Below are 26558 nucleotides of genomic sequence, written 5' to 3'. Positions count from 1 at the left end.
AAAAAGGACGGGTCTCCTTTAAAACTTGAACGTCTTGGACCTGGATGGTGAAGTTTTGCAGGATGTTGCATGTTTCATATCAGCATGAGCTCTGAATAAACATATTAAAATATAACATGAGATCAGAACAATCTGAGGATTCGTTATGTAAATATTATTAAATTTTAGTGCTGTTTAGTTATATTACATATTTATATTGACATATTTTCAGTTATCAGATTTTCAACACAGATTTATCGTGGCCAAAATAATTCACGATAACGACATTATCACGATATCGCTGGAAAATCTGGAGGAAAAAATAATGCTGTCATCAAATTCATCCTTAACTTTGTTTTCTCCACAGGTGTAAGCCAGGAGGGGATCATGTGATCACCTCTGTGTGTGAGCGAGTGAGCGAGTGAGCGAGTGAGTGAGCGAGCGAGTGAGTGAGTGAGCGAGCGAGTGAGCGAGTGAGTGAGTGATCACCTGACCTGCAGCTCGTCCACAGCTTATTTCAAACACTACTGGACGGATGAGCCTCTTTTTTGTGTGGACAGTCTGACTGTGATTCAGATGAGAGTCTGGAGGTCGAGAGAATCTGTAACCAAAACAAAAACACTGACTGAAAAAGATACCAGATAAAAGATATTATCACACATGTTGTATTAACTACATGAAATTTTTTTTTTTAAAAGGTTAAGTGTGAAACATTTTAGAGGATGAAGTTGTTGTAAAATAAAAAAAGAGCTTTGAGTCAAACTCAAACTCTTAAGTTTTAAAGTAACTTAAAGTTTTGCTGATTTATAACCTCTTGTTGAGGTAAACTGATTCTTTTATGTAAAGAAACTTGAAACTTTGAGTCAACCTGATTTGTCTTTATCTGGATGCTTCAAAATTAAATGTTTGCAACTGAAAATATTAAATAAACAATTATTCACATCCACTTCAATGAGTTTACTCAACAATTTTTGAAACAAATTTTTGGCAGCTTCTAAAACTCAAAGATTTAAGTTCATCTAAAGAAGAAAAGTATATTTTCTCAACAAACAGTAGAAGTTGGTAAAACTTTTCAAAACTTTAGAGTTCTACTGAAGCAAGTTTCCTTAAAATTTTGAAGTTTCTAAAGATTTTCATTTTTACAGTGTTGGTATAAATATAAAATAATATTCATCAGTATCTTTTCATTAGTGCATCACCTGAAAATAAGACTCAGTGTTTTAATTATCATACTTTTAATAAGTTGTTTTTAACTCCATAAACTGCAGCTTGTTTTCCACGGAGGCCACAATGTTGCACCACCATGTTTCTACAGTGTCCCAGAATGGACAAACTCAACAGTGAGAGAGCTTTGGGCCACAGATACCACTAAATCTGACACACTGGTCCTTTAAATATGACAATTATCTTCAGTCCCAGTGTGTCCTCATAACTTAAATATAACATTATGATGCTCAGTTCATCAACAGTCAGATAAAAATCATTTCAACATCTGCAGGTGGCTGCAGCTGTGCAGCAGGACGAGGAGTGAAAATCTACAGTTATAAATTAATGATCACAAAATTAAAAAGTCATCTCAGTTTAAAGTTACAATCAGTGTGAGGAGGTTTAATCCTGAGTTTAAGGTAAAGCATTTCAAAATGCAGTCAGTAACCTGGTCCAAGAATCACATTTTAAAGTATTAAAGTAATTTAGTTACTTTTTGAGTACTTCAGTACTAAATATGGTGAAATTGTTTTGGCTCACAGGCTAAAGTTTGTAATGTTCATAATCCTCCCTTTGATTTACACCAATTCATGTTTTGATTAATAATGAAAATTATGTATATTAAATGTACTTTGTTAAGATATTCACACTCACACTGGTCTGTGTAGCTAACGTTAGCGGTCGGTCCGTTAGCGGTCGGTCTGTGTAGCTAACGTTAGCAGTCAGTCTGTGTAGCTAGCGTTCGCTGTCGGTCAGCGTAGCTAGCGTTAGCGGTTGGTCTGGGTAGCTAGCGTTAGGTCTGTGTAGCTAACGTTAGTGGTCGGTCTGTGTAGCTAACGTTCGCGGTCGGTCAGCGTAGCTAGTGTTAGCGGTTGGTCTGGGTAGCTAACGTTAGTGGTCGGTCTGTGTAGCTAATGTTAGTGGTCGGTCAGCGTAGCTAGCGTTAGCGGTTGGTCAGTGTAGCTAGCGTTAGGTCTGTGTAGCTAACGTTAGCAGTTGGTCAATGTAGCTAACATTAGCGGTTGGTCTGTGTAGTTAACGTTAGCGGTTGGTCTGTGTAGCTAACGTTAGCAGTTGGTCTGTGTAGTTAACGTTAGCGGTTGGTCAGTGTAGCTAGCGTTAGCAGTTGGTCTGTGCAGTTAACGTTAGCAGTTGGTCTGTGTAGCTAACGTTAGCAGTTGGTCTGTGCAGCTAACGTTAGCAGTTGGTCTGTGTAGCTAACGTTAGCAGTTGGTCTGTGTAGTTAACGTTAGCGGTTGGTCAGTGTAGCTAGCGTTAGGTCTGTGTAGCTAGCGTTAGCAGTTGGTCTGTGTAGCTAACGTTAGCAGTTGGTCTGTGTAGTTAACGTTAGCGGTTGGTCAGTGTAGCTAGCGTTAGGTCTGTGTAGCTAGCGTTAGCAGTTGGTCTGTGTAGCTAACGTTAGCAGTTGGTCTGTGTAGCTAACGTTAGCAGTTGGTCTGTGTCGCTAACGTTAGCAGTTGGTCTTTCCTGTAAATGTTTCTTTAAACTAGACGTTGAGTTCTTGGATGATGAAAGTATTCTCACAGCTGAAAGCAGAACCGTCACTGTTCTGTGATGTTGTTCCTCTTTTCTGATTCAAAAACAAAGTTAAATTTCCACCCAGTGAAGTTTTTTTTCTCTGGAGGTCTTGATGATGAACCGACTGTAAGATCAGCTGGTTTCAGTCTGTTGTGAGACTAATGAAGTCTTGTCATGGATGCTGGTTTATGATCCACATTTTTACTCAGTTTCATTGTATAACATTTAATAATTTTAAAAAGCAGATTTTAAGCTGCAGGAAAGAAATTTTGCATCTTGTTGCATCAGTTCGTTCTTCTTGATGGTAGAACAAACCCTGGTCAATGTGGAACACTGATGTCATGTGTGAAAAGACTCGACCATATGGTGAACCCGGGTGCCAGAACCCGGCGGCGCTGTGAACCAGCAGCGTTGCAGGTTTCCTGGATTTAGAGATTTTGTTTGTGTTCTTACAAACTGCAGCGGCTTTTCTGTCTTGTTCCATTTTTTTGTCTTGTTGCTTCTTTAATGTTTTTTTGTCTTGTTAAGTCTTTTCCCTTGTTTTTGTCTTTTTTTCTTGTAACGTCTTTTGCGTTTTGTTACTTCTTTTACATCGTTTTTGTATTGTTGCGTCTTTTTTGTATTCTTGCCTTGTCATATCTTCTGTTTTGCTACTTTTTTTTTTTTTTTTTTTTACATCATTTATGTTGCTGTTTTGCTGTGAGACTGGTAAAGTTGTTGTAATGTGATTACATCTTTTTCTTTACCATCTTTTGTATCCAAATGACATAATCTTGTTAAATGTAATCTGTTACTCCTCAAACCTGCGCTGAGAGCTCAATGGATGTAATGAAGAGTCATGTTTCACTGGAGTCATCTTTAATTGATGATGAGATGAATGATCGGCTCACAGGGTGAATAAATCTCGTCTTCAGTATATAAACTGTAGGCAGATAAAATACATTTTAAAAAGCAGCAGGAAAGTTATAAAATCAGATTTTTTGGTGTGATTTTGCATCAGTTTCTCTATCGTGATGGTAGAACAAACCCTGGTCAATGTGGAACACTGATGTCATGTGTGAAAAGACTCGACCATATGTTGAACCCGGGTGCCAGAACCCGGCGGCGCTGTAAAGCAGCAGCGTTGCAGGTTTCCTGGATTTAGAGAACGTGTTTGTGTTCTTACAAACTGCAGCGGCTGCACGTCGACACCAGCAGCACATTCATCATCTCTGACTCCTCTCTTTTTTTTTTCCCTCCTCCTTCTCTCCTCCTCCTCTTCTTCTCCTGTTTCTCTCTCTGGCATCTTTCAAACGCTGCCGAGGCTCCTGATTGGCCAGCTGACAGGCTCGGTGTGAGGTGTGAGGGGGCGTGGAGCGCCGGCCAATCCCATGCTGCCTCTGTCTCCCAGCCCCCTCTTTTTCCTTTTTTCCTTTTTTTTTAAAAACCCTCCATGAATATTCACCCGCCTGTGCCCTTACCTCCCTCCTCCCTCCCCCCTCCCTCCCCTCTGAGATTTAAATCTGCTCCCGCCCTCCTCCTCCTCCTCCTCCTCCCCCCTCCCCTCCCCTGCCTCCTCCTTCCTCTTTCTTATGTAGAAGAAGAACAGCAGCAGCCTCCTGCAACATGGAGGGACGGCAGCTCGCTTTGTGTCGCCAACACAATGGTCTCCCTCCCCCACCCCCTTTTCTCCCTCCCTCCCTCCCTCTGCAGATTCTGCAGCTCTGCAGCCTCTCTGCTCACTGCTCAGCCTATAAATAACTCGGCAGCCATCTTATCTTTTCTTTTTTTTTTCTGTTGTTGTAACCCTGAAGAGGAGAGGAAGGGGAGGAGGAGGAGGAGGAGGGACTCTGGGGACGGATATGATGAGGGTCACGTGACGGACGGAATCGGCCGAAGGCCTCGAAATCTTCAGCATTATGAGCTGTTAAATGACTGAGGATGTTGATTAATGAACTGAGGAGCTGGTTGTGTGTTTGTGGTTTAAAATGGCCGCTCGCCGTGAGGACATCAGGACGTGGGACACCGGAGGAAAAACACACGGTTAAATGGCTGAATTCCATTTAGCTGCTGCAGTGACACCGTCATGGCTACATATATATTTAATAGAAGCAGATTCCACAGACTCTGATCCTTCAGTCCCTACAGGAAGTTGTGATGCTGCGATTACAACAGTTCAACCAATCACTGTAGCTTCCTGAGAGTCTCACCAATCACAGCGTCAACTCTATTTTATTTTATTAATCACTTTTTTTTTCTGTTTTTCTTTATTTTGTCACATGTTCATGGACTGAGTTTGCTTCGTTGTGGGAAAAACCCTCAGATTCACGTCTTCATCTACAAATAAAACGTCAGAGTTTTGTTTTTTACTCAGAACAAGTTGCCTTTCATTTTAATGAATTATATCAAAGAAAACACTATTTTTTTTTCAATTCTCACCTTCTTCTTTTCAAAAACATTGGAACGTGTCAAATTATTTTAGAAAAGCTGCTGTGAAATAATTTTAGGTTGCAACAATCCGAAAACCATCCTGTGAAATCCTGGAGGGACTGGGATGGAAGTAACTACTTACAAATACTCAAATTACTGTAATTTAGTAGTTTTTTGGGGCACTTGTACTTTTACACATACTTAAGTATGCATTACAGGATGTAATCTACTTAGTTACTTTTAAAATCAACACGTTACAGCAAATCACATTTGGAGTTAGGATGTTAATGATTAGTCAATAATTGATCAACTGCCATTCAGAATTTAACCAATTAAAATGTATTCAGTTATGTGATCAATAGACATGGCAGGAATTTGCACCTCATTTGTTTGTGGCGAAACTCAAATGAGAAAAAAATAAGAAAAAACGCAGTACTTTTACTTGTAATAGAGTAATATTTTAGCAGTGTAACAGTACTTGTACTTGAGTACAAGTAAATTAAGACTGTGTGTTGTGTGTGTGTGTGTGTGTGTGTGTATGTGTGTGTGTGTGTGAGAGTGTGTGTGTGTGTGTGTGTGTGTGAGTGTGTGTGTGTGTGTGTGTGTGAGTGTGTGTGTGTGTGTGTGTGTGAGAGTGTGTGTGTGTGTGTGAGTGTGTGTGTGTGTGTGTGTGTGTGTGTGAGAGTGTGTGTGTGTGTGTGTGTGTGTGTGTGTGTGTGTGTGTGTGTGAGTGTGTGTGTGTGTGTGTGTGTGTGTGTGTGTGAGTGTGTGTGTGTGAGAGTGTGTGTGTGTGTGTGAGTGTGTGTGTGTGTGTGTGTGTGTGTGTGTGTGTGTGAGTGTGTGTGTGTGTGTGTGTGTGTGTGTGTGTGTGTGAGAGTGAGTGTGTGTGTGTGTGTGTGTGTGTGTGTGTGTGAGTGTGTGTGTGTGTGTGTGTGTGTGTGTGTGTGTGTGTCTCCTGACATAAATACTCTCTGGTATTAACGATCATGACTCAGCAGTGTTCATATTTAGTTTTCGGCTGAACGGAGGTTTTACTCAATGAAACTCTTATGAAGTGTTACAAAACACCAAAGCTGCGGCGAGCGGTGAGTCAGAGCGGCTTTCGACCTGCTGACGGCGGCGGTGGTGAACTGACACTGATCCTGAACGTGTTTCCTGAGCTGCACACAACAGAAGACACGTGATCAATACTCAGACGTGTTGTGTGAAAACAGCCGCAGAAGTTCTTCTACTTTTACCTGCAGGTTCAAGTTTGATCCTGTTTTAAAGGTTTGAGTGTAAAAACTGATGATCGACTGCAGGAAGTGTGACTGACGATTCGAATCATCGATGATCAGAAGCAGCCAAATTAAAAATACCTGTGAAGTTTGGAGACGCAGCAGCTGAATCAGCAGATATTTCATGAAAGCTGTTGAGATTAAATAAACTTCTCGATATATAACTATATTCTAAAACAGAAGCAGTCCTGGCAGCTGCAGGACGCCGTTTGTTTTTTTAGATCCTCAGTTTTCTTTGGGAGTCAGGTGACCCGTCTGTCCGTCTTTGGTTTTCTTTTCCAGGATGGTAATTTAGTTAATAAATTCCCAGATCTTCATGTCTGTAGAAAAGTGTTTCTCAGTCTTTTTACATCACGTTCCACCTCACTGTTTTGTTCTGTTTGTCTGAAGCAGCGACTGGCACTAATTCTCTGTTCACTGTCGTCCATTTCATTTTCAACATGGCTGCTAGAAACATTGACCTCCTGATGAGCTCTTCTCTTCATAATAGTTCTGTTTGAAAGATTTCCTTCATTTTACCTTCACTTACTATCTTGTCAGCACAGTTTAGTTTGTAACGGACAGATGATGATGTACAGACACACATAACAGGCTGATACTGAAACATTTCAGTCATCTCATACTTTAAGTATTTTAATTTGAAATGATGTTTTATTTGCATTTACATGTTTTTAAATTAATTTATTTCATAAAAAAAATTCTGATATTCCTTCAGTCCACTAGAGGGAGCTCACTAGAAAACATTAACGTTAGCTCAACAGTAGCTACTGACTCAGCGGGGACTAGAAATCGCCTGGTTGTTATTAAGGGTCGGACTATTTACTGGAGTAGTAAAGTATGTTTCATTAGTTCTAATAATCTTATTGATTGTTTTCCAGTTATTAAGTGTGTTTCCAGGGAAACGGAGATATTACCTTGTGAGGCAGCTGGAATCACGAGACCACGTGAGACTTCATCTCGCCAGACTCCAGGTCATCTGTTTGTGGCCACATCAGAGGTGGTGAGAGCCAATCAGCAGCCTTGGAGGGACTGCTGGCAGCTAGGTGCACCGGTAGCGAGAAGCGTCCATGGAAACGACTCGTCTGGAACAAACAACGGCGACTCCTGAAGAAGTTAGCGTAGATAGTGTGATAGCATCAGTTATCTCAGAACTAAAGAGTATTTCCACAAAGAAAGAAGAGGAAAGAACGAAACCGAAGACATGACAGATGATTCACCTGACAAGTGTTTCTTTTTTTTTTCAAAGTACTCACCCTTTTCCAAACAGTTTCTATGGACAGCTTCCCAGATGGTCCTGTGTAACAAACCATCTGATGTGTCGTGTTAGGAAATCTCCATATTAATGTTATTTTCCAGGTATTTATCAGACCTCATGTGTTTGACCCCACGTTACTTTGATAATCAATTAATAATTAAAGAAAAGAAAGTCTCAATTCTCTGATTTCAGCTTCTTAAATGTGAATATTTTCTGATTTCTTTGCTCCTCTCACTGAATATCTTTGGGTTGTGACTAAAACGAGACATTAAAGGACGACATCTCAGGTTTCGGGAAACACTGATGGACATTTTTCACCATTTTCTGACATTTTAAAACAACAACTAATCAAAATAAATAAATGATAATCAACTACAATTGTTATTTGCAGGCCTGTTTCAGTTAACATGTCCAAATCTAAATTTGACAACCTCAGAGACAGACAGACGGAGACCTGGAGACCACTGAGGATTTTTGGACCCCAGGATGGGAACCAACGACTGAACGTATGCAGTCAGAGGTAAATCTGATTATTTAACGTAAGTCAGCTGATGAAGACGCCGGAGTGGAAGGAGTGGACGACGTCGTCATCTTCCTCCAACGCTGAGCTCTGTGTCACCTGGAGAACCCTGGGAGAACATGTTCTTTGATTTCTCCAGTGCTTTCATCACGACACAGCGAGGACAGCGAGGACACGGGACGGTGTATCTGCAGTACGGAGGTCCTGCAGGGAACGGTTCTGGTTCCGTTCCTCTTCATTTTTACACTGCAGACTTTTCATGGATCTCTGTCACCTGAAGAAGTTCTCTGATGACTCTGTACTCGTCTGAGAGGACAGAGAACTGACCAGAGCTGAAATACTAAGAAAAAAATGATTCTGACTGATGACGATATGATTTAAAATACTGGAGGAAATGATCATTTTTACACCATTATTCTTATTTTGATTGATAAAACGTTAAAATGACTCTGGAGAGATTTTTATTTTTGCAGGAATATGAACCAAACGAAGACGTTCGTGTGAGTCTGTAGATTCTGATGTGTCTGCGTGTGAGACAGGACGTCTCTGTCTCACCTCGTTCATAAAGACACATTTTACATTTAACAAATGCAGAAAGCCGTATTATTTCAGTAAAACATCGATGAATCGTGCAGCTCTGAACTGATTCAGGAAGCTGTGGACTGATGCTGCATCGGTGAACATAACAACATGAGCCGACCAATGAGAAGCAGCCTTGTGTGTTGATGTTATAATAAGTTTGTGATTTATGATGTTATTTATGCACAAACGCAGCTCATGTTACGTTTCAGTCATTTCAGAACTAAAGCTTCTCCTCAGCAGAGAAAATCTTTTCATGATTTTTAATATTTTATTTATCTGTGGTTAAAAAACACATTTCCGATGTGAGACAAAACTCAGAGCTCGTGTTAATTTTTTTTTTATCATCACTTCATGTGGACTTTAAACCAACTTTTCTGGTTCATGTTGTTAGCTGCTACATCGACATCCAGAAAGTGAAATCAACCCTCTGATGATTTGTTATGTTGCGTTTATAACAACTTCTGCTGGATGAATTTCTTTTTCCCGCCTCACGCAGCAGCTGGAAGCAGACGGGTCACAACGAAGCAAAGCATCATGGGAGTAGAAATAAATAAAAAGAATTACCAGTTCTAATTTTTCCCATGTTTTCCTAAAATAAACACTGTAATCAGTAAGTGAACTACTTGATGACTGTAAGTGAATTAATTAAAAAGATTCTGCAGATTCTGATTTTAATGGATGAAGTGAGGGATTATTTCGGTTGTCATGACACCCCCAATTAATTTAATTTAATTAACACTGTGTGCTATACAAATGCCTTTGGTATGAATTTATTTATAATTGTTTCTATTTATTTTATTTAATCACATGAATTCAACTGCTGAGTCTCCTTTTATTGTTGATAGTTCCTATTTTTATTTTTCCTGTTTAATTTGTCCTGGCTTATATTTTTATTTATGTTTTTCATATTTTATCTGTCCACTTTGCTGCTGTAACACCGCAGGTGTCCCTGTTGTGGGAATGATAAAAGAATATCTTACCAATTTTGTTATTTTTGATTTTTTATATCTTGTCATTTATTTTTCTTGTTAATTCAGGCATTTCATTACATTTTATATAACTGGCGTTATAGTTTTTGTCTATCAGAACAGTACAGAGCTGAGTATTTTGTGTACAAAAACTGAAAAATGTAAAAAAAATAAAATGTCATAAATAAAAAAAAAAAGAATGATTATGATGTAAGGTGTTTCCACAGTTGTGGACATTAATAAAAGCTTAGAGTTACATGATCGTGTGTTATAGAACATTTATTACATGTTTATATAGAGTTCATAAATGCTAAGTGCTGCGGTGACGCTGTTAAACTTTACAGTGGTGTCAAGTTTCTCATACATCCAAAAAATCAAATGAGCAAATTTACTTTATTGACAAAAGACTGAACACAAACATCACATGAGATTTAAATTCTCAGTCTCCTCCAGAAAATGTCTCCACTTGGTCCCGACTCGCCGCGAAAAACAAAAAACACAGAAAAAAAAGTGAAGGAGTCGTTTTCTACAGACTGTCGGGTCTCAAAGGCACCTGGTGGAAAAGCTCAGAGACACGGCGACCATCAAACGCATCACATCAGGAGGAAGAGGAGGAGGAGGAGGAGGAGGAGGAGGAGGAAGAGGAGGAGGAGAAGGAGGAAGAGGAGGAGCAGGAAGAAGAGGAGGAGGAGCAGGAGGAGGAGGAGGAAGAGCAGGAAGAAGAGGAGGAGGAGGAGGAAGAGGAGGAGGAGGAGCAGGAGGAGCAGGAGGAGCAGGAGCAGGAGGAGCAGGAGGAGGAGGAGGAGGAGGAGGAAGAGGAAGAGGAAGAGGAGGAGGAGGAGGAGGAGGAGGAGGAGGAGGAGCAGGAGGAAGAGGAAGAGGAGGAGGAGGAGGAGGAGGAGGAGGAAGATGAGGAGGAGCAGGAGGAGGAAGAGGAGGAGGAGGAGGAGGAGGAAGAGGAGGAAGAGGAGGAGGAGGAGGAAGAGGAGCAGGAGGAGGAGGAGGAGGAGGAAGAGGAGGAGGAGGAGGAGGAAGAGGAGGAGGAGGAGGAGGAGGAGGAGGAGGAAGAGGAGGAGGAGGAGGAGGAGGAGGAGGAGGAGGAGGAAGAGGAAGAGGAAGAGGAGGAGGAAGAGGAGGAGGAGGAGGAGCAGGAGGAGGAGGAAGAGGAGGAGGAGGAGGAGGAGGAGGAGGAGGAGGAGGAGGAGGAGCGTCGCTATGAGACCAGAAGAGTCTTGATCGTCTTCATCAGGAGAAAAAACATATTGAAGTGTTTCTGTGGAGACATGATGGATTCCAGCTGCTCTGATAACGTCTCTGATCGATCAGGACTCATCATGTAAAGGATCAGTTCACCCAAATCACCACGACATTCTCATGTAAACACTCTTACTGTCTTATTGTCGCTGTAGTTTTAGTGTTTGAGGCTCCACAAACAAAATTTATAGTTTAATCACTTAAATTAAAGCAATAATTGTGATTATTCACCCATGTTCTTAGATTTTGGTGACAGTTAATGACACAGTTTGAGTTTTAGACAACCGGAGTCGTCGCTCTGAACTTTCAACTAACAACTGTTTTTTACTGTCAGTTATTTCCTTGATTAGTTGTTTGGTCCATAAAATGTGAGTCAGTGTTTCCCAAATGTTTTGTTTTGTCCTCAACTCAATGATATCTAATTTACCGTCAGAGAGGAGGAAAGAAACCAGAAAATATTCAGTTATGAAGCAGAAATCAGAGAATTTGAGCATTTTTCTCTTTAAAAAAAATCAGAAAAGTTGACATTTAATAATCTATTACAGTCGCAGCTCTACTTGTAACAGGCTTTTTTAAAGTAATTGTTTAAATTCATTTGACCAAACAAGAAACTAAATTAAATTAATGAAGAAAATGATGAGATTAATGAGCAGCCTCAGTATTTGGACCAGTGTTAGTGGGACAGTGAGGTTGAGACTGAGAGGAGAAATCACAACATTATTCTCATAATATTTTCACTTTCTTCTCTCAAAAATATTCTGACTTTATTCTTCAAACAGTGGCTCTGATCCTCTGTGGCCAAATGTTGGTGAGTTTTGAAGAAGCGACACCTGAAAAGATCCTCTGGTGCTGGTTGAAGTCTAATATTTCACATTTTATTCATGAAACTGGAGCTTTAGTTTGTAAACTCTTTATTTTAAGGTCTGCATTAAATACAAGAAACAGAAACCAAAATAACTTGTTATTTTTCAGTGCTGCCGTCTCATTTGTGTAACAAAGTGCGGACTGATGAAACTTTCCATGAGGAAAAATACATGAATAATCTTTCCAAGTTGAAGAGAGTGTGAACAAACCTGACTGGAGAGGAAGAAACTAAAAAGCAGAAGGTTTTTCTGACTGTGAAAAAGCAGAGCAGCGACACTCAGGACTTTAACCGACACCAGAGGAACCTTTCAAAATAAAACGACAGAGAGGTGAAACGGCTCGAGCAGCTGCTGGGTGACAAAATCCACAGACTGAAGTCAGAGTTTTTTCTGTGTGATAAACTTGGACCAGACTGAAAACCTGATGTCGAGTCGACGGCAGCCGAGACGTGAGAAACGAAATACGATGATGTTTTCTTTCTGTAGAGACGGACCAGAAGGAATGACGACAGACAGACGGACAGACAGGAGACGTCCTCTTACTTCAGCGACAAACTGAAAGAAACAGAAAGATTTAAAATTACAACACTGTCATTAAGACAGATATAAAAAATATATTAATAATTATACACCTTTAAAGGTTCCCAGTCATTTAGATCATCTTCTCATCAGACAAGCAAGTTTTCCAAAACATCAGAAAACTATTAATCCCCATGAAGGAGCTGAAAAGATTTTTTTCTGTGGTGAAAACAATAAATATTTCACGTAAACAGAACCAGAAAAAGGTTCTCCAGTGGATTTTTGAGGCAGGTTTCAGTGTCTGAAAGGTAAAAATCATTTTTTCTTTATGTGTAATGAGTCAAACTAAAACTTCAACCTGATTTTATTCATATAATTACAGCTTGTTGCACTAAACTCAGATGCCTGACGATCAAATCACACTATGACTGATCAATTATGATTACATGATATTCAAACATGACAACTGATAAAATCCATTGATCGCCCAGATTTAAACACCAACACCTTCACAAACACAAAGAAAGTTGAGACAACTCAATATTTTAAGGTAACTCAGTGAAATACATTTTTGAGTCTTAGATCAAACTCAAACTTTGAAATAAACTAAAAAATATTTTGCTGCCCAGGTTCGATCATTTTACTTTTCTTTTTGAAATAAACTTGAATCTCTGACGTTTAGAAACTCAAAAAACTGTATTTCAAAAAGTTGGTCAAATGAGATGTGAACCTGAGTTTTCATTCTTTGGGTGTTTGGAAATTAAAAAGTTTTAACCGACAAATATTAAAATATTAACTGTTATTCACTTTCACTTCAACGAGTTTACACAGTAAGTTTTTGAAATACAACTTTTGGGGGTTTCTAAAATTTAAAGATTCCAGTTTATCTAAATTATCTCAACAAAATTTTAGTTGGTAAAACTCTCGTTGGCTCAGAACTCAGATCTACTGGAGTAAGTTGTTCATTTTTAACAGTGTACGTCCTTTTTGATCAAAAGAGACATTTTTGGTCCAAAAAAAAAATAAAATAAAATAAAGTAAAGAAAAAAGAAAAAAGAAATCTGTCTGGAGCTGCAAAAATTAATGTCACATTCCCAGAGGACTTTTATTTTTTATTTTTTATTTGGCAGCCGCGGCTGATGGAGACGAGCCACCGTCAAAATTTAGAGGAAAAGCCACAAAATAGTTTTTTGGTGAATCAGCTGCATATTTTCACCGTTAAAGAAAATTAGAAGCAATTTACACTGTAAAAAAAAAAAAGTTGTGACAACTCAAAATTTCAAGGCAACAGATTTTTGAGTCAAACTTTAACTTTGAAATAAATTTATGAAGTTTTGCTGATTTTTTAGCTGAATTAACAGACTCTTTTTTTCCTTTCATCAGTTAAAAAGAGTCAGCTGAGGTCACGACTGACATGTTTTAAAAATGTAAAACCAAACTGGACTCACTTGAAACTGTCTTTGTCCTGCAGGTTGAGCACCAGACTGTCAGCACTCAGGTACACTTTGTTTTGGGACTGCGCCACCTGCAGGTCAAACACACACAAACACACAGGTATGATTTACAATATGAGAGGTAATAATCATCTTTACATCACCGTTCTTCTGTTCGTGATCTGCACTAAACGATGTAGACCTGCAATGATTTGTTGATTAATCAACTATTAAATTACTCGGAAACTGTTTTATGGACCAAACAGTTAACTGATTAGTGGAAAAAAAAACTATTGGCAGATTGATCACTGATGAAAAACAGATGCAAACATGTGAAAACAGGTGGAGCACAGAGTTTTCTTCAGTCTGTAGAGTCTGATGTGGAGGCCTCAATCATTTTATAAACGAAAGTCTGCATTTTTATCAAACATCGCACCTCCTGCGATTTTAAAATGGACCATGTTACGATTTCAATAAAACTTTGATTAACTGTTGAGGCCTAAGTGTGAGGAGAGAAAACACAGGTGGAAAGTTCCTCAGCGCGTACGCCTCGCTGAGCCGCTGCTGAGCACAATGGGAACATTGTCAGAGCTTCAACACTGAGCTGATTCACAGCACAGTGAGAACGCTGAGGCCCGTTCACCGTCCGTACAGGAAACGCACGCCACCCGCCACAGCGGCCGGTTCACATGACGTGACTGTGACCTACAGAGAGAGGGAGCACGTTACGCTCTGCCCGAGTGAGGTCACACTGTGAGGAGAGCCAATAAAGAGCTCAATTATCAATACTTTAAGGTTCGCAGTCATTCAGAGTTCAGGATAAAACTTTATTGACAACACTTTAATAAAGAGAAACTCAGCAGTTAGTAGGACTGAACGATGGTTTTCATGATTTGTTCAGGGACAGATTTTTTTAAAGTTGTGAGAATCAGGGCTGCAACTAACGTTTATTTTCAGTATCTATTAATCTGTTGATTTTTTCTTGATTAATCAATTAGTTGTTTGGTCTATAAAAAAAACATAAGATTGAAAAATGGTGATTATTGTTTTCCAAAGTCCAAGATGACATCTTTAAATGTCATAAAGGAGTACAGAAAGTACGTGTGCAGTTTATGCTGTCATCTCCATGGTTACCCTGTTTATTCACATGTTTTGTGGAAGACGATGAGTGGCGAGAAAACTTTAGAGTGATCCGCCTGATCAATAAAAGAAGAAGGAGCAACAACAAAAATGAGCTGTGTTGTAAACTGGCTGTATAATAACAATAATAAACCTACGATAATGAGAATCACCTTTTCTGTGGAATATAAGACTCTGCACATTGTCACAAAGGATGCTTTAAAAAAGTATATTTAAAAAAAGTATATCACACATCTTCAGGTAAAGACAGTCTACAGAAAATATCTGTTCAAATCTAATTATAAATGCATTCAATTTATTTCACAATCATGACCTGCTCACTTCACATTATCATCAGGAATGTTCATTTATGCAAAAATTACCTCCCAGGTTTTACTGTGAATCAGGTCATGATGGTTCGTCATTTTTAAAAAATGGGTCACCAGAAAAGAAAAGTTTGGGAAACTGCTCTGCTGGTATCATGACTTTTTTAAATGATACTCATGATCCTGATCATCAGGAGCCATGAGGGGAAATCAAACCGGTGACTGAGACGTTTCTGCAGGTAGAGACGAGACGGACAGGAGGCGTCTTTCACTGTGACGGTTACTGTTGGATCTCTGTCACACAGAGTTGGACACAAGAACAGCAGTTTGAACAACTTCTGACTTTGAAAAGATCCACGCCGACTTATTTTCTAAAAGATCTGCAGCGCTCAGACAGAAGTTTACCGAGGTCTGATATCCAGTTCTGTTTACTGCTGTGACTCACATTCATTTCAGGGTTTCAAACGGTAAGGATCTTCTTTAATCGATCGTTGGTAAAATTAATGATCATGTAATCAATTAACCGTTATAATAAAAACATTTAAAATTAGCTTAAGCCAAAAGTGTTTTTCCTCCTGAATCATTTTTTAACTGAATGATAAATTGAACTCATACGAGGTGGAAGTTAAGTTTCGATGATGGAGGTTTAGTTTCGCCGTTTCAAGCAGCAGTGATAAAATATTTCAACTCAAAGGCTCACTTATGAGGTTTTTCAGAACTTTCAACTCCAACAAATGGTTTTCAACAGTGAATGGAATCGACTCAGCTGTGAAACTGCGACGGTTAGTTGGTAAATCGATCGAAAGAAAACGAGCTGCCAACTGTTTTCATCATGGTTAAATAGTTTCAGTTGTTTTTCAAGCAAATATTTCAAACATTTGCTGGTTTCAGCTTCTTAAATGTGAGGATTTTCTGCTTTTCTTTGTCAGTTCTGACAGAAAATGACGAGTTGTTGGGTTTTGGACTGTTGGTTGAACAAAAGAAGACATCTGAAAACTTCACGCTGACATATTTAACACATTAAATTAAATATCTGAAAATATGTGCAGCACGTCATAAAATAATCACTCATTTCAGATCTTTCTTTGATAAAAGATCAATTAAATTTTACACAATCAATCAAATTCCTAATTTCTCTGGCACTTCCTGTTTCTGATAAATCTACTGGAATCTGCATGAAATCGATTTTAACTAAATCCAGACGAAAATGAATGAACCAAGATAACTGACAACAAGTCAACTGAGGATGAGAAGCTGAAGGTTTGTTTCTGTCGTTTCCTTTAATGAAATTCATGTTCTGTTGGCGCCACCTGGTGGACTCAATGAGCTGCTTCAACAAGAACGGCACCGTAATTTATCTCTTAAAAACTGGTAAATAAAAATACTGTTGACCTCAAATAAGAAAGAGTGAAAGACCTCATCATCATCGCCAGCAGCAGAAAACTGCATGAAGAACTGACGTATTATTAAGGCTGAGGTGGAAAATAATCATTTAATTTAATCACATTTAAAGAAACAGTCAGGCGCCGACAGGAACAACGAATCAGGTTTTTCTTGTGATCACAGACACTCCTTGTTTGGTTTATCTGTGACGCCGAGTTTATCAAATCTAGATCTGGAAATGTTCCATGATCACAGTGGTTACCTTTAGACGCACACTAATCTTCCATTATTACTCAGATTATATTATTCTGAATTTGACAAAGGTCGTCTAAAGATCGCAGCTGATATTTTGAATTAGTCCTTAATCTGAATAAACCACATTCTGATTAAAACATGAGAGAAATGCTGCTTTTATTCTGGTTTTAGGAGTCACTTTTTGACACGTGAACAACACTTTCAGAATATTTCTCTCATCTGTGGTTTCAGTTTGTGACACACAGCTTCTCTCCTGTTTACCTTCAGCTCCGCGCTGTAAACAAACCAACAAACCAACAAACCAACAAACCAACAGTTCACAAGGCTGGTGGACAGATGACAAAAGAAAATACAAAATTTCTGGTCAGAGGGAGAAGCAATCCTACTTTTAAATATTATTTTAAACTCCTGGTTTTTAAATATTAATTTTTATTAGTCACGTAAACAGCTTATTGGGAATACAGTTTCTTTTTTTACTTTTTTATTTTTAAACATTTTTGAAATGTCCTTTATGATGAGAGCAACGATCACACCAAATTTCTTGCAGATCAAAGCAAATTTGTCCCAACCAATGATGTGCGTTTGGAGGCGCTATGGAGCCCGTCGACCTCGACGGAACCCAACCACTGCAGAACTTTGGGATTTTCACAAATTCTGTTTTGTGGGCCGATTTTGTGACTTTTTGAGTTTCTCGAAAAGTTCTGAGTTTTGAGTTTTCGAGTCTGAGGACAGCCGCAAACTCAGATCAAAGAATTTACGAGTTCAGACGCAGGTGCAAAGTTTCATGAGTTTCTGAGCATCCTGAAGGCCTCCAATGTGTCTAGAAAAAATTAAAACTTTACATGAAATCCAGTATGGCTGACTTCCTATCAGCCAAGCTTTCATTAAAAATATTATTTATGATGAGAGCAACAATCCCTGGCGTGCGTTTGGGGCCACAGACCACGCCTGGACCCAAACACTGCAGAACTTTAAAGCTTTCCCCATTCCTGACATGTGGGCTGATTTCTGTGTGTTTTCAAGCATCACAAGCCCCTAAAATATGAGTTTATCCAGAGAAGAAGAAGAAGAAGAATAAAAGAAGAACATTAATGATAATAATGAAAAATACAAAACTGTAATAACTCTGTTTTCTTCTTGTTTTTGATGAGAAACATGAAGAAACTTTGTCTCTGAGCTTCTCTTCAGCTGCAGAAACGATGTGTTCCAGAGAGAACGTGTTGGGGGAATCCGTTCTTACCGTCTTGGCGATGTTCTGCGCCGCCCGGATCTTCCTCAGCTTCAGGTAGCCTGGATTCTTCGTCACGGCCTCGCCCAGCTGGCACAAACATATTTTAAGTGTTATTCACAGGAGATTAGTGTTACACACCTCACAAAAGGGGAGGTGGACCTGAGGCTGATCGGCAGCAGGCTGAGCCGGTCTCTCCGAGCAGAAAAAAAAAGAAAACACAGATCGTCAGGAGGATCAAAGCTGCAGGCGTGTCGCAGCTCAGATTTAATATTCTCACGCATGTTGACAGGCAGGGAAACAATTAGTGCATATTTGGATGAAGTGTTTGTGTAAGTGTTTCTCTCCACAATGCTGAGGCCAAGTGAGTTCACGTCAGAACAGGAATTTATCTGACATCTGCAGGTGGTTTTCAGTGTTAATTAGATTGTTATAAATCAGTTAAATTATCTAACACAGCCAGGAATTAATCTAATCGCTTTGTTTACTTGGACAGACGTTGCAGATCCAACATGCAGTCGTCATTAAATCAAATCCAAACAATCCTTAAACTTTTTGCACAATCTCTTAAATGTCAGAATCTGTTGAAAGAGGAACCACAGCCGGCTGGATGATCGCAGACGTGTAAACCTTCTGTTCAAACGCCCCGAAGACACGACAACAGGTTTGATACAACAACAGAAACAACAAGCAGGACGGCACCTTCTGGAAACACAGCTGCTCTCACCGCCGACTTTAAGCTCCGGCTGTTTGCACAGGAACTCAAAATCTATTCTGATCTCTGGTGCTTCATTGTTTATCATTTGATCATCGTCAGTTCATCCTCCTCACTGGATTCATCTGTTCACTCGTTTTACAGTTCTTGTTCATGTCAAACAATAATCTAAATATTGCCAGGCAATATATCAATATTATATTGTATCGTGATGTGAGATTAAATATTGTGATAGAGTTTGAGTACAGTTAAATCATTAACTTTCTTTTCCTGGTTTTAAAGGCTGCACTACTATTCTGTAGTTTGATGTAGGAATTACTTTCTTTTTTCAGTAAAATCTACCGGAACTACTTTCTTTCTAATGGAATGATAGTACTTCCTACATGAAACTGTTCACAACAAGGTCTGTGGAGTATCTTGAATAACTGGGTCACGACCTCTCGCCCAGTGTCAGCTGGGATAGACTCCACCCCCCGCGACCCATCAAGGATAAGTGTTTACAGACAATGAATGAAAATGAATGAAATGAACCGGGTCATGATTTCTGGAAAGAGACGCTGGTTTTGAAGACAGACGTCTCTACAGCTGATGTCTCCAAAACTCTGCAACTCACACCAAAAATATCTGGATGGATAAATGGCACTACAGGTGAGAGGAAAAGATGTATGTTTTGGGGTGAACTGTCCCTTTAAGTAAAAGATCTTCGTAGTCCTTTCACTGCTGGCTGTTGGTGACAGTCCTGATCACATGACTACTGAATAAAAGTGACTTTCAGCTGACAGGAGTGACGTTGAACTCACCATCTTTGCAGCCTGAGCTTCTCCTTCAGCCTGGATGATCTTCTGTCTCTGGTCCTGTTTGGCTTTTTCTACATAAAACTGAGCTCGCTGCGCCTCCTGCTGGGCTGCACAGGAACAAACACATTTAGACACATCATGCATTTATTCTGGTCAACGAAGCTGAATAAATGATGGCTCATCTCTCCTCAGAAAGTTTCAAATGTCTGCAGGTTGTCGTCATTTTCATAAGAATGAAGTGAATCTGCCTGGACGGAAGTAATTTCATCTTAAAACTAAAGGATGATGTAGAAAACGACCAGCTGTCGACGCAGAGGTCTGATAACTTCCTGTATCTACTCACCGACTTGTTTGGCCTCGACGGCGGCGGTGTACTCTCGGCTGAAGCTGAGCTCGGTGATGGCCACGTCGTCCAGGATGATGTTGAAGTCTTTGGCCCGTTCGAACAGCTCTCTGCGGATCAGCAGAGAAACCTGCAGGAGACGAGAACTGATGTTTTACGACACGAAACCGAAGCACTTTGACTGATGAAGGACGACTTTACTCTCATGTTCATACCTGCAGGATACTGGGTGACATTTTCAAATGCGACTTGTTCCAAACGCATTTTCAGACAGTCAGAAATCATTTTCAAACAAAGGACACTTCATTTATTGATTAGTTCCTTTTAAGTGTTAAAGTTTTCCTGCAGTTTAATTCACTCATCTGACCACAGATCAAGTACAGCAAGTTAAAATGAGCACAGTGTAACACAACAGACCTGCAAAAATCATCAAGGTAATAATTTGATCTGAACCTAAAGATCTTAATTTATCACAAATTATCTTTTATTATTCAATTAATATAATCATTAAGGTACCAAAAATACATATCAAAAACTTGTCTCATTAATATTTCAATATTTTATTCAATCATAATCCTGAAAAACAGACACATAAATCACATTAGAATAATGAGAATAGTGGCATATTTTAAAGTTTGTCTAATTTCCATCCTGTTTGATCGACTCCATGTCAGATACCTGATCAGAAAAATACTGGACCTGAAATTCAAAAGCAGCTGTGATGCAGATTCATTTAATCCCTGTCAACTCCTCACTGAACCGGACAATCAGTATTTTTTATTTGTCACAGTTGGTGTTGTTTTTATTTTCACTGGTGTTTCTATTAATCTGCACATTTAACTATGACCTCAGCATTAACACATAGATGAATTTGTAGATTTCTGACAATGTCAACAAAAAGTGAATATTATAATAATGATAAATGTTATGGCAGAGCTGTATGAAGTTGTACCTAATAAAGTGACCAGTCAAAGTTTTATAATGCTTGACGAAGCCCTTCGTTCTCGTCCACAGTCGTACAGGTGACAGGTGTGTGTTTGGTTTACCTGTGCTCTCTGGGTGATGAGCTGTGAAGCGTTGAACTTTGCCACCACGCTCTTCAGCACCTCGTTGACGATGGAGGGCAGGACGCGCTCGTCGTAGTCCTGTCCCAGCTGCTGGTAGAGGGTGGGCAGGTTGGACGCCAGCGGCCGCGACAGAACTCGCAGCGCGATGTTCACCATCTGAAGGTCTGCGAGCGACGACGGAGAGAGAAACCACAAAAACCACAAACCGTCAGAGGCTGCTGCTCTCCTCACACAGATAATACTGATACTGGAAATACACACCTGAATATTTTATCTACATTTGAATTAATTAATGAGGCCAATATCAATTAAATATGAAAACAAAATATGTGCTAATACTCATTTAATACATGACAAACACAGTGAGTGAGATATGGAGTGTTTTGAGTGTAAAAATCAGCTCATCAGCGCTCTCTGGTGGACAAACTCTAATCAAGACTCAAAACATATCTGACATTTTTCATAACAGCTGACAAAATCATAATCAAATTAAATCAGCAACTATTCTGATAATCACTAAAATCATTTTAAATTTAATATTATTGATATTGTTTTGGCACATAACCATGAAATAAGTGGGATAATATACAGTGAGCAGGTCATTATTGTGAAACAAACCCCTTCAGGATGATTCAACACCCCACTGCTTGGGAATTATTTCACAATAACAAACTGCTTGTTGTACATTATCTCTTATATTATTCTGAAATGGGCCATTCTGCAAAATCAGCACCTTTACTTTTGGTTCTTTGAGTGTACTTTGATGCTCATACTTGTTTTCTGTGGTTTGGTTACACTGTGCCATCTAGCTCATCTAAGGTAACAAAAACACAACAATTCTTATTTCCACTTGATGAAACACTAATGAAAACACTTATTCTGACAGTACACCCCGGCACACACTGGACCTTTAAGTAAAAGATGAGAGAACTTTTCCACCTCTATTGTTTTAAGTTGTTCTTCTGAATCGTGAAAGTTTATTTGTGCGTCTGACCTTTGCTTCCAGTGAGGGAGGAGATCTTTCTGGGTCTGGCTCTGATGTCGTAGATGATGGGATACTGAAACCAGGGCATCCTGGAGACCACAGCACACAGTCAGAGCAGAGAAGAAGCTGCTTTCGTTAACAAACAACTCATTCAGCCAGCGAGGTGCAGCGTGCACACAAACAAAAACTCAGTAGAAATAATGTCTTAGGCTCATGACACAAACAAAATCGTGAAGATCAATGGTAACATTATTATGCATTTCTTCTTTTTCTTTCCACAGTTGCATTCATGATCTTATTTTTACAAACTACTGTGAGCAGTGGGAAAAAAATATTGATAATAATTGTGATTATTTTGACTGATATTGCAATTGTGATATGATTCATGGTATTAGACATAATGATAAGTTTTACATCATTGTTCTAATTTTGATTAAGAACATGTTAAAATGATTCTGGTGTCTCTGTGAGAGACAGAGAGACAGAGAAAGTCGTGTCTAGACGGAAACCCCAGACCTGTGAAAGACCACCAGAGTGATCAGGACAAATCTTCCAACAGTTTTGCAAATTGAGGGTTCCCTTCTTGACATGATCCAGAGAGAGCAGCACAGCTCCAAAATTAGAAGATCAATCAGTGGCGGCCCATGTTTTAATTGTGTCAGGTCGCAGGAAATAAATGAATGTAACAACTGGCGGCTCAAGTGAAGACAAGACTGAGTCTCTCTCTTTCTCTCTCTCGAAACTGTTTCCACACAGTGCAGCTGAACACCTGACCAAAAAAAAACACAGCACAGAACTACAGATATGAACTACTCTGTTAACTGTTAAAATAAGAAGGAAAAAGAGGGAGAGAATGACAAACGGACTCGATGTCTGAACAGAAATCACTTTGCAGAAACAACAACCTGCTCTCCTGACAGTAAACCTCCTCAGTCTTTTGTTTGTTGTACTGAATGTGACATTTTGTTGCAACTTTTTCTGTCATCTCTCATTTTAAATGTTGTGATCACAGGTCTTATCTGCAGCTCTGCACTACAGTAATGCCTGCTGGTCAACAAAATCAAATTCACTTTTAGTTCTCTTCTTTTGGCCCAGTAACTGAAGACAACTGTACTGAATTCAGCAGCTTCAGAACACAGTGACGGTGACCACAGAACCATCATCACCTTCTTTCCTCTTTCTGTCTCACCAACTACATTCTACATATACAAATATTCACAGGTTAATTTCACATTTCAGAGTAGGTCTGCACGATTAATCATTCAAAAAAACATACATCTATGCAATCTCATTTCTACATGATGATGATTCACTCACTCCTTATTTCTCTGAGCCTTCACATCACGCTACATTCACATTAGCGCCATGCAATACAAACGCTGCACATTAACCTACACAACATGACAAGAACTCACTACATGCTTCAACTTTTCAGACCAAAAAGGATCAGAGTCTGCAGGGTAAAAACACTGTTGTTCACCTGGAGCTGATGTTAGCTGCCACACAGTGTGGCTAACGTTAGCAGTGCTAGCTGCCGCAGCAGCTCTCCTTGCAGGTTAATGTCTGTGTGTCTGTGGTCACATGTTGCTCAGTCAAATGATTATATACCAGTTTATTCTGTAACAGTCTACATTCAACCTTATATAACAGTTAACTGGCAGTGTGTATGCATGAAATAGTGTTAAATAGTTTAACTGACTGGTATTTCTTGTGATGACATTAAATTCAGAACAGACTAATTACTGAAGTCTTTTATGACATTACAGCAGTACAATAAATACTTTTTACATCAACAAGAGAGTGAAACATCTTGAAATACAGAGTTGGGTTTTTGTGCTCCATGAACATGGCAGCACATCAGTGACCTCTGCACCGTAACAACAGCAGAAAGAGAGCAGAGAACAAATAGAAATGTGCAATTTCAAAATAAAATCAATGAAAAGTACAATAAATGTTTTGATCAAAAAATAAGAATTGTCATCTCAATTTTAAGGGAGAAAAATCATGATTGATATCAAGAATTGCGCAGTCCTATTTCAGAGACGTGTTTATTGGCCATTATACAGGCAAGAAACTTTCTTTTTTTTGTCTTCACGGAGAACATCCCTCTTCTGTCTTTATTTATAGAGTAATGCACTGATTTCTCTGAGTGTGGTGGAAATGTGTGTTCATCCTGGTGAAGCCTCCTACCTGAAGTGGAGCCCCTCAGCCAGGACCGTGTCCATCTGCATCCCTCCGATCCTGTTGAAGATGATCGCTCTCTGACCTCCTTCAACTAGAGGACACACAAACACACACATCATGACTGTCTGAGTCTGACAGAAACTAAAACACTCATTAAACTTCTAAAACCATTCAGATGAGTTCAGGACTGTCTTTAACAGCTGACTGAACTCAACACATCACTGACCGTCACTGAACTCTCGCAAAAGGTGAAATCAGGAGCTGGACAGCAAGAACGTTTGAGTAATCAATAGATCAGACCAGGATGAGCCAAATTTCTCTGAAATTGTTTTAACTGGTCGTATTACTATTTGTTCATTAAAAAAATCTTGATGAATGATGGAGACATATATATATGTGTGCATAATATTATGTGTCCATATGCATGCATTAATACTGCATGTTATATATGATCATATGTACCTGTGTATGTTGCCTCCTTCACTCCATAAGCCAGAGCTCCAGCACCGATCAGCAGCTTGACACCCAGTCCTGCACCCCGTGGTCCTGAGGACATCCTGCCTGCTATCTGCCGCAGCTGCTGCAGAAAACCCTGAAACACAAACATCATGGTTTGACAGACATGGACAACAAACACGGGGCTGATTTTTAGGTCAATAAACAACATGATTCTGTTTCAACCTGAGTCCTTGGTGGTTAAGAAACATTACACCCTGTGACCTTCGCACTGGATGGGTAACCATGCCGAAGGTTGACACCTCCCAAAAGCTTCATGAAGGACTGACTCTAGATACAAAAACATTTCACCCGCCAAACTCCATTCAAAAGTCCATTACTGTAATATTTGCGAGTTCAAAAGCAAATAAATCAAATAGTAAGACATCACTGATAATCTGGTTTAAATGTGAGGGCACTAATCTTTAATTCGGCTTAAAGATAATCCACAGAATAGAACACAAATATTTACAGTGTCTGTTTACATCAGTTCTCTATCTCAATTGCAATGTATCGAAGTGAATGAAGCAATCTTCACTTTTTTGTACAAACTTAAGCTGCTGAGTGTACAACATATATGCCGAATTGAAAAGGGGATTCTCGAAATCCCTATAAATGTTTAAAGCAGTAGCTTATCATGTGTGTACATATGCATTTACGCCAATAAATGTTAATTCGTTAGAGTTTTAAACGGATCCTGGGGTTCTCTGCTTACGAGTGAAATTTCGAGGCAAACTTATATGTTGCTGCGAGACTGTTTCTAAAATGTAAACTGACCAACATTAATTAGCTTCAACAAACCCTCCACTTGTACAATCTGTCTTCATCTTTGACTTGAAGCTTTCTGAACACAAGTTAGCTAACATTACTTTACCTGTGAGCTAGCTTACATCAGCTGCAGCCTGACTCACGTGTGTATCACTCTTATACTAAATGTCACGAGCCGCTGTGCAAATGGCGGGAAACCTTGGCGGTGTGGAACCGAACTGGAGACACAAATGTTACATAAACTCATTTAAAATAAAATTAAAAGATGAAACGCGGACTTACACCGGGCTCTTTATTTGCCATGCTCGTCCTCTCCGCCTGCTACAAAACTAGTGAAGAAGAGTGGCAAGGTCAAGCGTGATGACGTACTTCCGTGTGTGCGGGGTACCATGGGAAATGTAGGAATTCTCCGTGATTGTGTTGTCTCCAGGTATCAAGGTTCATTTATTGTCATTTTTACAACACATGGTTGCACAATGAAATGTCAGTTATACCCTCTTTGTAATACACAAACACATATACGAATATTTAAATTAAAATAGAATAAAATAAACATAAAACAACAAATGTACACATTTATGCCTACCTATAGGTTACTTTAAAAATCTAGTCCAATACAGTTACTAATAATTACCTGTTAAAAAATTTAGTCAGTAATTTAGCCATTTGGTATCCAGATATTGTAATCCGGTGAAATGTGATCTGCTGATCCCCAAACGTGTACGTACATTATGTGCAGTGTCAACAGAGCTGTAGCCAGAATTTTAGATCAGGTCCATTATTCCTGTAAAGAGATTGACTTTTGTTTGTTTGATTTTCAAAACATTTCATTTCATTTTAACTGTTCTATATCTTCTGTACACTTTATTTCCCAACATGTCTCTGTCCTGTAAAAAATATTTATTTTCAAGACATTTATTGACTGGTATATTTTTATTTTGAACATGTAAAAAAGAAAATAAACAAAAAATTCTCATCATGCTGAGAATAACACGCTATGGGAGTAATGGATTACATGTAATTAATTATTAATCTTAACATGCAGTTGTGCCTAACAAAAGAAGAAATATCCCAACAAACAATTAATAA

The 26558-nt window shown here is 39.2% G+C and overlaps 1 protein-coding gene and 1 long non-coding RNA gene across 4 annotated transcripts in view; both read right to left on the bottom strand.

The window, feature by feature from the left end:
• Positions 1-8022, bottom strand: part of LOC146317256 (uncharacterized) — a 33442-nt gene extending 25420 nt beyond the window's left edge. For 2 of the 3 annotated variants that reach the window (XR_014771665.1, XR_014771664.1), the window contains exons 1-2: positions 7325-8022; positions 474-580 (exon numbers count right to left, since the gene is read on the bottom strand). This is a non-coding gene — a long non-coding RNA (uncharacterized LOC146317256). Of the gene's footprint in view, positions 1-468; positions 581-7324 lie in introns of all 3 variants that reach the window. The other variant, XR_014771666.1, reaches the window with a different exon arrangement.
• A 3861-nt stretch (positions 8023-11883) lies between these two features.
• Positions 11884-25897, bottom strand: LOC146317255 (prohibitin-2-like). The gene is made up of 10 exons (XM_084733163.1): positions 25752-25897; positions 24669-24798; positions 24213-24297; positions 22032-22111; positions 21017-21201; positions 19971-20100; positions 19631-19734; positions 18128-18205; positions 13820-13896; positions 11884-12407 (listed from the first exon to the last, which is right to left on the bottom strand). The coding sequence occupies exons 1-10, from the start codon at positions 25770-25772 to the stop codon at positions 12392-12394; spliced, it is 906 nt and encodes a 301-aa protein (XP_084589289.1). The 5' UTR covers positions 25773-25897; the 3' UTR covers positions 11884-12391.
• Between the last annotated feature and the right edge of the window lie 661 nt (positions 25898-26558).

The sequence above is a fragment of the Lutjanus erythropterus genome, chromosome 12, assembly GCF_056507025.1.
Source record: "Lutjanus erythropterus isolate fLutEry1 chromosome 12, fLutEry1.hap2, whole genome shotgun sequence".
Lineage (NCBI taxonomy): Eukaryota > Metazoa > Chordata > Actinopteri > Lutjaniformes > Lutjanidae > Lutjanus > Lutjanus erythropterus.
The sequence above is the reverse complement of the archived record's forward strand: the minus strand, read 5'-3'. Positions and strand labels throughout refer to the sequence as shown.